General features: G+C 22.9%; 2 protein-coding genes across 3 annotated transcripts in view; one reads left to right on the forward strand and one right to left on the reverse strand.

Moving 5' to 3' along the window:
• The window catches only part of LOC117174325 (6-pyruvoyl tetrahydrobiopterin synthase), a 56,923-nt gene that overhangs the window by 8,568 nt on the left and 36,256 nt on the right, over nucleotides 1–12,099 (forward strand). The gene's annotated exons all lie outside the window — the stretch shown is intronic.
• LOC117174322 (actin-related protein 2) overlaps nucleotides 1,217–12,099 on the reverse strand; it is a 37,195-nt gene continuing 26,312 nt past the window's right edge. For both annotated transcript variants that reach the window (XM_033363337.1, XM_033363338.1), the window contains 2 exons: nucleotides 10,885–11,163; nucleotides 1,217–1,889 (listed from right to left, as the gene is read on the reverse strand). In XM_033363337.1, the coding sequence (XP_033219228.1) occupies nucleotides 1,719–1,889; nucleotides 10,885–11,163 (450 nt within the window). In that variant the 3' untranslated portion in view covers nucleotides 1,217–1,718. The remainder of the gene's footprint in view (nucleotides 1,890–10,884; nucleotides 11,164–12,099) is intronic.

Below are 12,099 nucleotides of genomic sequence, written 5' to 3' on the forward strand. Positions count from 1 at the left end.
TTTTTTTTTAGTTAAAAATTGATCTCTTGTTTTTTTTTGTTTTGTTGAAAACATTTTTTAATCTACTACGTAGTAAAAAGTTTAATTATTTTGTAAAAAGTTCATTATTTTGGTTGAAATGAATCTGTTTTTTTTTACAAAATGGTTGAAAATCATGTGGTTCTACTCAAAATTAATTTCTTTGACTAAAAATTGGTCTTTTTGGTTTAATAATTAAAAATTCATTTTTTTTATTAAAGATTCAAAAGTTTAGTTTTTTGGTATAAAATTAATCTTCTTGATTGAAATTCTACTTTTTCGTTGAAAATTCAACTATTTTATAGAAAATTCGTATTTTGGAATAGAACATTCAAATTATAATAAATAAATTCCCACAAAATGGCATCTTCGTAATTTTTCTTTTCTTTTTCTCTTGAAAATTCAACTCTTTGGTTCTAAAATTTGTATCTTTGAGGTTAAAATAGGATCAATTTTGTTAATAATCCTTTTTGGTAGAAAATTCATTTTTTTTTTAGTTAAAAATTCATCTCTTCTTGTTTTTTTTTGTTTTGTTGAAAAAATTTTTTAATCTACTACGTGGTAAAAACTTACATTATTTTACTGAAAATTCATTATCTTCGTTGAAGATTCATCTCTGGTTGAAAACTAAACGATTTCGTTGACTTATTTATTTTTTATGACAAAAATTGGTTGAAAATCAGATTTTTTTACTCAAAATTAATTTGTTTGAGTGAAAATTCCCTTTTTTTTTATTGAAGATTCAAAATTTTAGTTTTTTGGTAGAGAATTCTTGATTTAAAATCAACATTTTCGTTGAAAATTCAACTCTTTTATAGATAATTCGTATTTTTTAATAGAACATTCAAATTCTAATAAATAAATTCCCACAAAAATGTCATCTTCGAAACATCTTTTTTATTGAATTTTCATTGACAAATAAGAAAAAATTACTCAACTTTTTTTAAAAATATGCGTCGACAACTTTGTTATAAATTTCATAAGCTTTAATTAAAAAAAGAAAACTAAAAATCGGTCAAAAAGTTTGGACTAAAATTCAGTTTCTGCAGGGCCACTCAAACTTGGCCCCACTGTGCAAAATGAAGGTAGACCAAATTTAAATTCCCAACAAAGCCCGATTATCTCTTCCCAAGTGATTTAAACGACGAAAATTATTAACTCTAATGTATTTGTGCTGTTAAATCAATGATTAGAAGTATCCATTTCCATTTGAATATTTTATTACATACAAGGTTAACAAGATACTCTAAATTCGTATTGCATATTAGAGTGGTTTCCGCTTTATCCAAAAAACCACTCCTTAGATCCACTTAGATATTACGCAACGCAGGCAAATAAAAAGTACTTTATGGTTAAATTTAATTCTTTCTATAAGTATTTTAAATCCATAAAGTAAGATACTCACTTTATCTCTTATATTATATACAATATAAAAATTAAATGCGCTGGTACGTTTTACGTAAGACTCTCTTTCAGAAAAATTATTCGCAATGGAAGAATTAATAAAAAAATCCTCAAGGAAGAATGAAGAATAAAACTGGATTATTATAGAACTCTAAAATTTGGTTTGTTACCATTCTGATCCTGGCATTAATTGTTTCTGCATCAGAGCATTTTCTGAATTTCGAAAAAAGATTCGTTCAAACTGAATCCATTTCAAGTTGAATTAGATTTTGCGTTTTCTGAGAGAATTTGGTTTATTAAGAGTCGTAACGTCCTAATTTTTTTAGAACGTTCAATCCCTTTTCTTCGTATTCTTCGCGAAGCATCCAAACGGCATCGCGATCCTTTGTTATTTCTGCTAATACTGCTCCACCCATAAACACCATATCCTTTCTTCTCGGAGAGTCTTCGATTTTGATCTTAAATTTCTGTGGAAAGAAAATTATATATACTACCGGTCAAAAGTTTGGGTTCACCTCTTTTTTGACAATTGATTAAGTTCTCTTAATTTTAATTATGTCAAAGCTAAAATTTTGGCTCCTTAAAGGTTTAAATGCTCTCAAAATTCTTTATAAAATGAACCCAGGATGAAGCCTATTTATCTATTTTTCGAGTAGATATTACAAAAATGGTGTAAATTTCAATGTTTTCTTAAATTTGCAATAACTTCCGTAATAATTAATATTTTTTAATTTACCTGGTATCATTTTAAAGCTATTTTTCCACAGTGTGGAAACATCTTATTAGTATAAAACAATTTCAAGTTCTTGCTCTGTCATAATATTTTTTTTTAGTTTTACGGTCATAACGCTCTTGTGATACTGTGGAAAAATAGTTTAAGTTCTCGCACTGTAATAAGACATTTGAAAAAATTTACAATCATAAGCTGTTGTAACAATGTAGAAAATAGCTTTTAAATAAGACGAGGTAAATTAAGAAATATTTATTATTACGGAAGTTATTACAAATTTAAAAAAACATTGAAATTTACACCATTTTTGCAATATCTACTCAAAAAATAGACAAATAGGCTTCATCCTGGGTTCATTTTATACAAAATTTTGAGAGCATTTAAACCTTTAAGGAGCCAACATTTTAGCTTTGACATAATTAAAATTACGAGAACTTAATCAATTGTTAAAAAAGAGGTGAACCGAAAATTTTGATCGGTAGTTTAGTTTACTTAGATGATAAAAAAGAAATGACCTTCAATGTTTATTTAAACAATTATTTTTTAGTCTATAAAATGGAAAAAATTACCTGACAATTCAAGGTTTGTTTTTGGTATCTCAATTTTTTTTCTCGTATACATTTTTATAGTAAGGAGCCATTAAAATATTTTGCAGTTTTTTAAACAATCGATTAGGAATACGTAAATAATTTCGCGAGTTTATTATAAATAATTTTTTTTTAATTTTGAGGAGTTCAATGAATATGCTTAATTCATAAAGCTTTGACAAATGGTATTAAAAGATAATTCTTAAATATATTAGCATCATCGATTAATTAAATAATAATAAAAACATAACAATTCATTTCTCGAATTTGTGACGTAAAATATTAAATAATTGAATTTCAACCAAAGACATCAATTTAGCTACCAGAAAAGACACAATTTTAACAGAATAATTGAATCCTTAATGAAACTTTTAACGAAACAGTTGAATTTCCAAACCAAAAGGACGAATTATCTACAAAATTGTTGAATTTTCATTTAAAAATTGAATAGTTAAATCATCAGTTAAAATATTAAATTTTCAGCAAGAAAGAAATAAGTTTCTACAAAAGATGTTTGTCTTCGTTGAAGATTTATCGCTGGTTGAAAACTGAACGATTTTGTTGAATTATTTTTTTGTTTAGAAAATTTGGTTGAAAATCAGATTGTTTTACTCAAAATTAATTCGTTTGACTGAAAATTCGTCTTTTTGATTTAATAATTAATAATTACTTTCTTTTCATTAAAGATTCATAACCCTAGTTTTTTGGTAGAAAATTAATCTCCTTGATTGAAATTTTATTTTTCTCTTGAAGATTCAATTCTTTGGTTCTGAAATTCGTATTTTTGAGTTTAAAATAGGAACAATTTTGTGACTCATCCTTGTTGATAGGAAATTCGTTTTTTTTTGTTTTGTTGATTTTTTTTAAAAATCTACTATGTGGTAATAAGTTAAAACATTTTGTTAAAAATTCATTATTTTGGTTAAAGTTTCATTTTTGGTTGAAAACTGAACGATTTCGTTGAATTATTATGTTTTTTTTTTTACCAAAATTGGTTGAAAATCAAATTTTTTATTCAAAATTAAGTTGTTTGACTAAAAATTCGTCTTTTTTGGTTTAATAATTAAAAATTTATTTTTTTTATTAAAGATTCAAAAGTTTAGTTTTTTGTTATAAAATTAATCTTCTTGATTGAAAATTAACTTTTTCGTTGAAAATTCAACTCTTTTATAGAAAATTCATATTGTTAATAGAAAATTCAAATTATAATAAATACATTCCCACAAAATGGCATCTTCGAAATTTTCTTTTGTTCTCATGAAAATTCAACTGTTTGGTTCTAAAATTCGTATTTTTTATTTAAAAATAGGAATAATTTCGTTAGTCATATTTTTTGGTAGAAAATTCGTTTTTTTTAGTTAAAAATTCATCTCTTGTTTTGTTTCTTTTGTTAAAAAAAATGTTGATCTACTGCGTGGTAAAAACTTAAATCATTTAGTAAAAAATTCATTATCTTCGTTGAAGATTCGTCTCTGGTAGAAAACTGAACGATTTTGTTGAATTATTTTTTTTTGTTACAAAATTGGTTAGAAATCAGATTTTTGTACTCAAAATTAATTTGTTTCACTGAAAATTCGTATTTTTCGGTTTAATAATTAATAATTCCTTTTGTTTATCAAAGATTAAAAATTTCATTATTTTGGTAGAAAAGGAATCTTCTTGATTGAAATTTAACTTTTTCGTTGAAAATTCGACTCTTTTTAGAAAATTCGTATTTTTGAATAGAACATTCAAATTTTAATTAATAAATTCCCATAAAATGGTATCTTCGTAATTTTTTTTTCCTCTTAAAAATTCAACTCTTTGATTCTAAAATTCGTATTTTTTAGTAAAAAAATAGGAACAATTTCGTTAGTCATCCTTTTTGGTAGAAAATTCGTTTTTCTTTTTTTTTTTTTAGTTGAAAAATCATCTCTTCTTGTTTTTGTTTTGTTACCAAAAATTTTAATCTATTATGTGGTAAAAACTTAAATTATTTTATTAAAAATGCATTATTTTGGTTGAAAATTCATCTCTGGTTGAAAACTGAACGATTTTGTTGTCTTATTTTTTTTTTACAAAAATTGGTTGAAAATCATATTTTTTTACTCAAAATTAATTTGTTTTACTGAAAAATCGTCCTTTTTGTTGATAATTAATAATTCCTTTTTTTATTAAAGATTCAAAACTTTAGTTTTTTGGTACAGAATTCTTGATTGAAAATTAACATTTTCGTTAAAAATTCGTATTTTTTAATAGAAAATTCAAATTAAAATAAACAAATGCCAAAAAAATGTCACCTTCGAAATATTTTTTAAAAATTAATTTTCATTGTTAAATAAAAAAAATTACACAACTTTTTTTAAAATATGCGTCAACAACTTTGTTATAAATTTCATATGCCTTAATTAAAAAGAGAAAATTAAAAATCGGTCGATTAGTTTGGAATTCAACTTTAAAGCAACAAGCAGTTTCATTAAAAAAAAAACATTTGTATTTTCAATCAAAAACAGTTGAACTCAAAGGAAAAAATTTGAACTTGTTTGATTGACGCAAAAAAGACAAATTTTCAGTCAAACAAATTAATTTTTAATAAACCCATTTAATTTCAAACCGAAAAAGACAACATTTTAACAAAATATTTGAATCGCTAATGAAAATTTTTGTCAACCAATTAGTTGAATTTTTAATCCAAAAAGACAATTTTTTCACAAAATTGTTGAATTTTTTTTGAAAAAACTAAATTTTGAACCAAAAATGGAATAGTTAAAATATTAAATATTCAAAAACAACAAAAAGACTTTTTCTACAAAAAATATGAATTTTCAAATAAAATTTTGAATCATCAACCAAACAAATGAATTTAAAAAAAAACTTTTAACCAAGCAGTTTCATAAAAAAAAAACATTTGTATTTTCCAACAAAAACAGCTTAATTTAACAAACAAAAGATAAATTTTCAATTAAACAAATTATTTTGGAATAAAACCATATAATTTGCAACTAAAAAGACACCATTTTAACAAAATAATTTAACGTTCATACATTTTTTTAATGAAACAGTTTAAATTCCAAAGCAAAAAGGCAAATTTTCTATAAAATTGTTTAATTTTCATTTATAAAAGTAAATTGTCAACAAAAAATAGAATAGTTAATCTATCAGGGTCAATGTTAAATTTTTACCCAAAAAAGAAAAAGTTTTTACCAAAATATGAATTTTATACTAAATTGTAAATCAGCAACCAAACAAATTTTTTTTAACAAAAGAATTCAACTTTTAAACAAGCAGTTTCGTTAAAAAACAATTTGTATTTTAAATAAAAAACGGTTTAATTCAGCCAAAAAAGACGAATTTTTAACTACAAATTTAATAGTTAATTTTTCAATTTAAAAAAGTAATTTCCACGAAAACCATATAATTTTTAACCAAAAAAAAAATAATTTTCAAGAAAATAGTTAAATCCTCAATTAAAATAAATGAGTTTTTAAGAAATTTGTTAATTTTTAAACAAGAAGAATAAGGAGCATAAAAAAAAAAAAGTTTTAAACAAATAGTTGACTTTGCAATTAATTTTTTCGTTAAAAATTCAACTCTTTTATAGAAAATTCGTTTTTTCATTAGAAATTCAGCTATTTCTTTAAAAATTCATTTGTTTTGAATGAGGATTCAACTAGTTTGTTACAAATTTTTTTCCTTCAAACAAGCACTTTAATTTTATATAAAAAACAGTTAAATTTAATAAAAAATATGAATTTTCAGACAAACTTATTAATTTGGGATAAAACCAACTAATTTTCAAACCAAAAAGGCAAATTTTTTACAAAATTATTTAGTTTTCATTAAAAAAGTAAACTTTTAACAAAACATGGAACAGTTAAACTATCAGGTTAAATGTTCAATTTTCAGTAACAAAAAAAAGAAGTTTCTACAAAAAATATGGATTTTAAACAAAATTATAAGTCTTCAATCAAACAACTGAATTTTTCACAAAATACAGTTCAATTCAAACAGAAAAGTCAAACTTTGAACAAAATAGTCGAATCTTTAATTAAAACAAATCAATTTTCTACATGAAAAAATAATTTATATAGTATATTTATAGTTTTATATAGAATTTATATAGAACACAGTTCAACTTCCAAACAAATAGTTTAATTTTCAACTAAAAAATATTTTAAATTGCAATCATAAAACAGTTTCTACCAAAAAATAAAAATTTTCAACAAAAAACATTAAATTTCAACTAAAAAGATCAAATTTGAGCCAAGAATGTAAAATTTCAATAAAACAGTTGAATTTTCTACCAACAAAGATAACTGTATAATAAATTTGTTCAAATTCCACCAAAAATTAAGTTGAAACCAATTAGAATTGTTTAAATAATTGCAAAATGTCTTCCAAACAAAAATATCACTCTTAGCTATTTCAGCATAGTATTCATTAACTGCGTTATTACTTCCAGAAAATAGTAACTTTTTGCAATTTACAGGGAAAAAATTGTTTAAATAATTGCCAAATATTCAGTGGCGTAACTACATTTTAACAAAATAGTTGAATTGTTAACGAAAATTTTTTTCAACAAAATAGTTCAATTTTTAATTTAAAAAAACATGATTTTCCTACAAATTTGTTGAATTTTTATTTCAAAAAGTAAACTTTGAACCAAAAATGGATTAATTAAATTATCAGTACAAATATTAAATTTTCAACAACAAAAAAAGAAGTTTCTACAAAAACTAGGAATTTTGGACAACAATTTTGAATCTTCAACTAAACAAATGAATTTTTAACAAAAGAATTCGACTTTCAACCAAGTAGTGTAATTTTCATTCTAAAACATTAACATTTTTAATAAAAAATAGTTCAATTCAACAAAAAAGGCGAATTTTCATTCAAAAGATATGAATTTTCAACCATAAAGGGAATAGTGAAATTTTTAGTTAAAAAATTAATTAAAAATTGAATTTGATCGAAATAGATGAAAGACTAATTAAAAAGCTTAATTTAATTATTAAATAATAATACAAACATAATTAATCATTTTTTGAATTTACATCTAATAGAAATTTCTAAAAAAGATAATTTTTCAACCCAAAATTTAATACTACTTTTCAATAACATAATAGAATTTTTAATTAAAAGAGACAAATTTGGAACCAAAAAGTTGATTTTTTAACTAAAAATAGTAAATATCCATCTAAAAATAGAATAGTTAAATTTTGCGTTGAAAAGAAATAATTTTAAGCCATATTGACGAATTTTAAAAATAATTTATAAATCTTCGATTAGAATAGTTGAATTTTAAACAAAAAAGAAGAATTCTCAACTAAATAATGAGTCTTTAAATAAAATAATTGAATTTTCAATCAAAAAGATGATTTTTAAACTAAGACGATTAATTTCTATTAAAAATTACGTATTTTAAATTAAAAAAGATATTTTTTCAAACAAAAATTCAATAGTTAAATTATCATTTAAAAAAATATCAAACAAAAAGATGAATTTTCAACTAAAGTGATGAATATTTAACTGCGATACATGAATTTTTAAACAAGAAGAATAATTTTCAAAATAAAAAATTAGTTTTCCACCAAAAAGACGATTTTTCACTGAAATTCATGAATTTTCAATAACATAATTAAATTTTCAACTGTAGAAGACAAATTTGGAACAAAAGTAGGTGATTTTTCAACTAAAGAAGATAAATTTTCAACTAAAGATGGAGTAGTTAAATTTTTGGTCAAAAATGAATAATTTTAAGCAAAAAAGATGAATTTTTAACTGGAAAAGTTGAATTTTCAATTAAAAATATGAATGTTCAACCATGAATACCAAAAAAGACGATCTTTCAACAAAATACCTTAATTTTCAAATAAAAAAGATCAACCAAAAATGGTCAGTTAAGTTTTCATTTGAAGGAATTAATTTTTAACCAAACTGATGTATTTTCAACCAAAATGATAAATCTTCGACTGAAATAACGGAATTTTATAGCAAAAAGTTGAATTTTCAACCATGAAGATAAATTTTCTACAAAAAAGGCGAATTTTCAATTTAAAAAGGTGAATTTTCAAACAAAAATTTAATGGTTCTATTTTCAGTTAAGAAATTAATTTTTAACAAAAACAAACAAAAATTTCCAACGATAAATTTCAACCAAGTAGTGTTATTTTTAAACAAAAAATATGATATTTCCACGAAAACAGAATAATTTTTAAAACAAAAAGACGAATTTTTCAAAAAAATAGTTTAATTTTTAAATAAAACTATCAATTTTCAACCAAATAGTTGAATTTTCATCCAAAAAAGGGTACATTTTTAACTAAAAAAGGAATAGTTAAATTTTAAGTTAAAAAGAAATAATTTTAAGCCATACTGATGAATTTTTCACTGAATTTATAAATCTTCAACTAGAATAATATAATTTTAAAAAGATGATTTTTAAACTTAGACGATTAATTTCTATTAAAAATTACGAATTTTAAACTAAAAAAAGGTTATTTTTTTAACCAAAAATTCAATACTTAAATTCTCATTGAAAAAAATATCAAACCAAAAAGATGAATTTTCAACTAAAATGATTAATATTTAAATGCGATAATTGAATTTTTAAACAAGAAGAATAATTTTCAAACCAAAAATAAATTTTTCCACCAAAAAGACGATTTTTCAATAAAATTCATGAATTTTCAATAAAATAATTTAAATTTCAACTGTAAAAGATCATATTTCACCTAAAAATTGAATAGTTACATTTGTAGTCAAAAGTAAATAATTTTAATCAAAAAGGTGAATTTTTAAACTAAGACAATTATTTTTTACTAAAAATTACGAATTTTAAACTAAAAAAGGTAATTTTTTAGCCAAAAATTCAATACTTAAATTTTCATTGAAAAAAATATCAAACCAAAAAGATGAATTTTCAACTAAAATGATAAATATTTAAATGCGATACTTGAATTTTTAAACAAGAAGAATAATTTTCGAACCAAAAATAAATTTTTCCACCAAAAAGACGATTTTTCAATAAAATTCATGAATTTTCAATAACATAATTGAATTTTAAACTGTAAAAGACAAATCTGGAAAGAAAGTAAGTGATTTTGTAACTAAAACAGATAAATTTTCAACTAAAAACGGAATAATTCAATTTTTAGTCAAAAGTATATTTTAAACAAAAAAATATGAATTTTCAACCATGAATACCAAAAAGACGATATTTCAACAAAATACATTAATTTTCAAATAAAAAGATAAACCAAAAAATGGTCAGTTAAATTTTTATTCGAAGGAATTAATTTTTAAGCAAACTTATGTATTTTCAACGAAAATAATAAATCTTCGACTAAAAAAGCCGAATTTTATAGCAAAAATGTGAATTTTCAACCAAGTATTGGCATTTTTAACAAACAAAAATATATTTCTACGAGAACAGAATAATTTTTAAAAGAAAAAGACGAATTTTTCTAACAAATAGTTTAATTTTTAAATAAAAAATATCAATTTTCAACCAAATAGATGAATTTTCACCCAAAAAAGATATATTTTCAACCAAAAATAGAATAGCAAAATATTCCAATTTTTCTACTGGAATATTCGAATTTTTATTTGAAAAAATTGATTTTCAACAAAGCAGTTACATTTTCAACCAGAGATTAATTTTCAATTGAAATTATGTTTCTTCACAACAACAAAAATTATTAACAAAAGAGTTCAACTTTTAACCAAGTAGTTGAATTTTTAACTCGAGAAAGATGAATTCCAACGAAAAATGTAACCAAATTTTTTATCATAATTTAGCAATATTTCTTATTTGATATAATACTTCTTCTCTGAAAACTGCTTGAAGTACTTAGGATTAAGTGAATAAAACGTGATAATGCCATCAAACTCAAGTGAGCGAAAAAATTGTTCAGAGAAAAAAAATGGCAAAATGTTTTTCTTATAATAAAAAATAATAAAAATTCAATTATAAATTATGATTTAATTATAGTAAACTGATAATCTGAAAAATCTGCTACTATAGATAAAGTAGAAATCACTGGTAATTTTCCCAGTTTCCCAGTCAAGTCGCCACCCTGATTTTATTTCTTGGCCTGTTATCGATAGAGTTGAAAAAACGTTAAAATAAAATTGGTGTTGAAAAATATGATAATTGTAACTTACATTTAGCGTCGAAGTGTCATTTTTTAATACTCGTTCGAGATAAAGTTGCTTTATTTCTCGCTCAAGTCTGGATGGAAGACCCGGGTACATCGTACTTCCGCCGCTCAATACTATGTGTTTATACAATTCACTTCGCATATCAATGTCCGCGGCTTGAATTGTACTGAAAACAAGTTCAGCCATTCCCGGAGCTTCGACATTAATAAGATGTGGTTGAAAAAGTGCTTCGGGTGCTGCGAATCTTTCGCCTCCAACTTTTATAACTCGACCATCTGGAAGCTGTGGAAAAAAATATATTCTTATTGTAATATAATTGTATTTCAGAGTGTCTACTCAAATCGTAGAAAAAAATTCCCAGACAATTACAGGGTTCTTCCAGGTTTTTTCAAAACAATAAAATTTAAATCTATATACACTCTTTTTTGATGACTGAATAAATTCTATTAATTTTAATTATACCAGAGCTAACCAAATTTCTCTTTAAAAGGTTGATTGTTTTCGAAATTCTGTATAAAATAAGCCCAGGGTGAAGCCAATTTGTCTAGTTTTTCAGAGGATATTGAAAAAATAGTGTAAATTTCTATGTTTTCTTTAATGAAACAGTTTAATTTCCAAACCAAACAGACGAATTTTCTACAAAATTGTTTAATTTCCATTAAAAAAAGTAAATTGTCAACAAAAAATATAATAGTTAAACTATCAGGGTCAACGTTAAATTTTTACCCACAAAAGAAGAAGTTTCTACAAAAAAATGAATTTTATACTAAATTGTACATTAAAAAAAAAATTCTTAACAAAGAATTCAACTTTCTACCAAGCAGTTTGATTAAAAAACCATTTGTATTTTAAATAAAAAACAGTTGAATTCGATCAAAAAATACGAATTTTCAACTACAAAATAGAATAGTTAATTTTTCAATTTAAAAAAGTAATTTTCGCAAACATTTTTCACGGCCAATGAAATATAAAAAATCAAACTATATTTTAAACATTTTTCCATGCAAAGCAATAAAGAATGAACAACAAATTAAAGCATTTAAAGTGGAATACTTGAATTCTTAAATTTTAAAATTTAAGTTTAAAAGTTTTTCAATTCAAAAATGGTATATTCAAATGCTCAAAAATTTACACGTACCAAATGAAAGGTACTAACACTTTTCAATTAAACTATGTTAAATGAAATGCAAATAAACTGCAAGTTTTAGAACTTTTATT

The sequence above is a fragment of the Belonocnema kinseyi genome, chromosome 6, assembly GCF_010883055.1.
Source record: "Belonocnema kinseyi isolate 2016_QV_RU_SX_M_011 chromosome 6, B_treatae_v1, whole genome shotgun sequence".
Taxonomy (NCBI): domain Eukaryota; kingdom Metazoa; phylum Arthropoda; class Insecta; order Hymenoptera; family Cynipidae; genus Belonocnema; species Belonocnema kinseyi.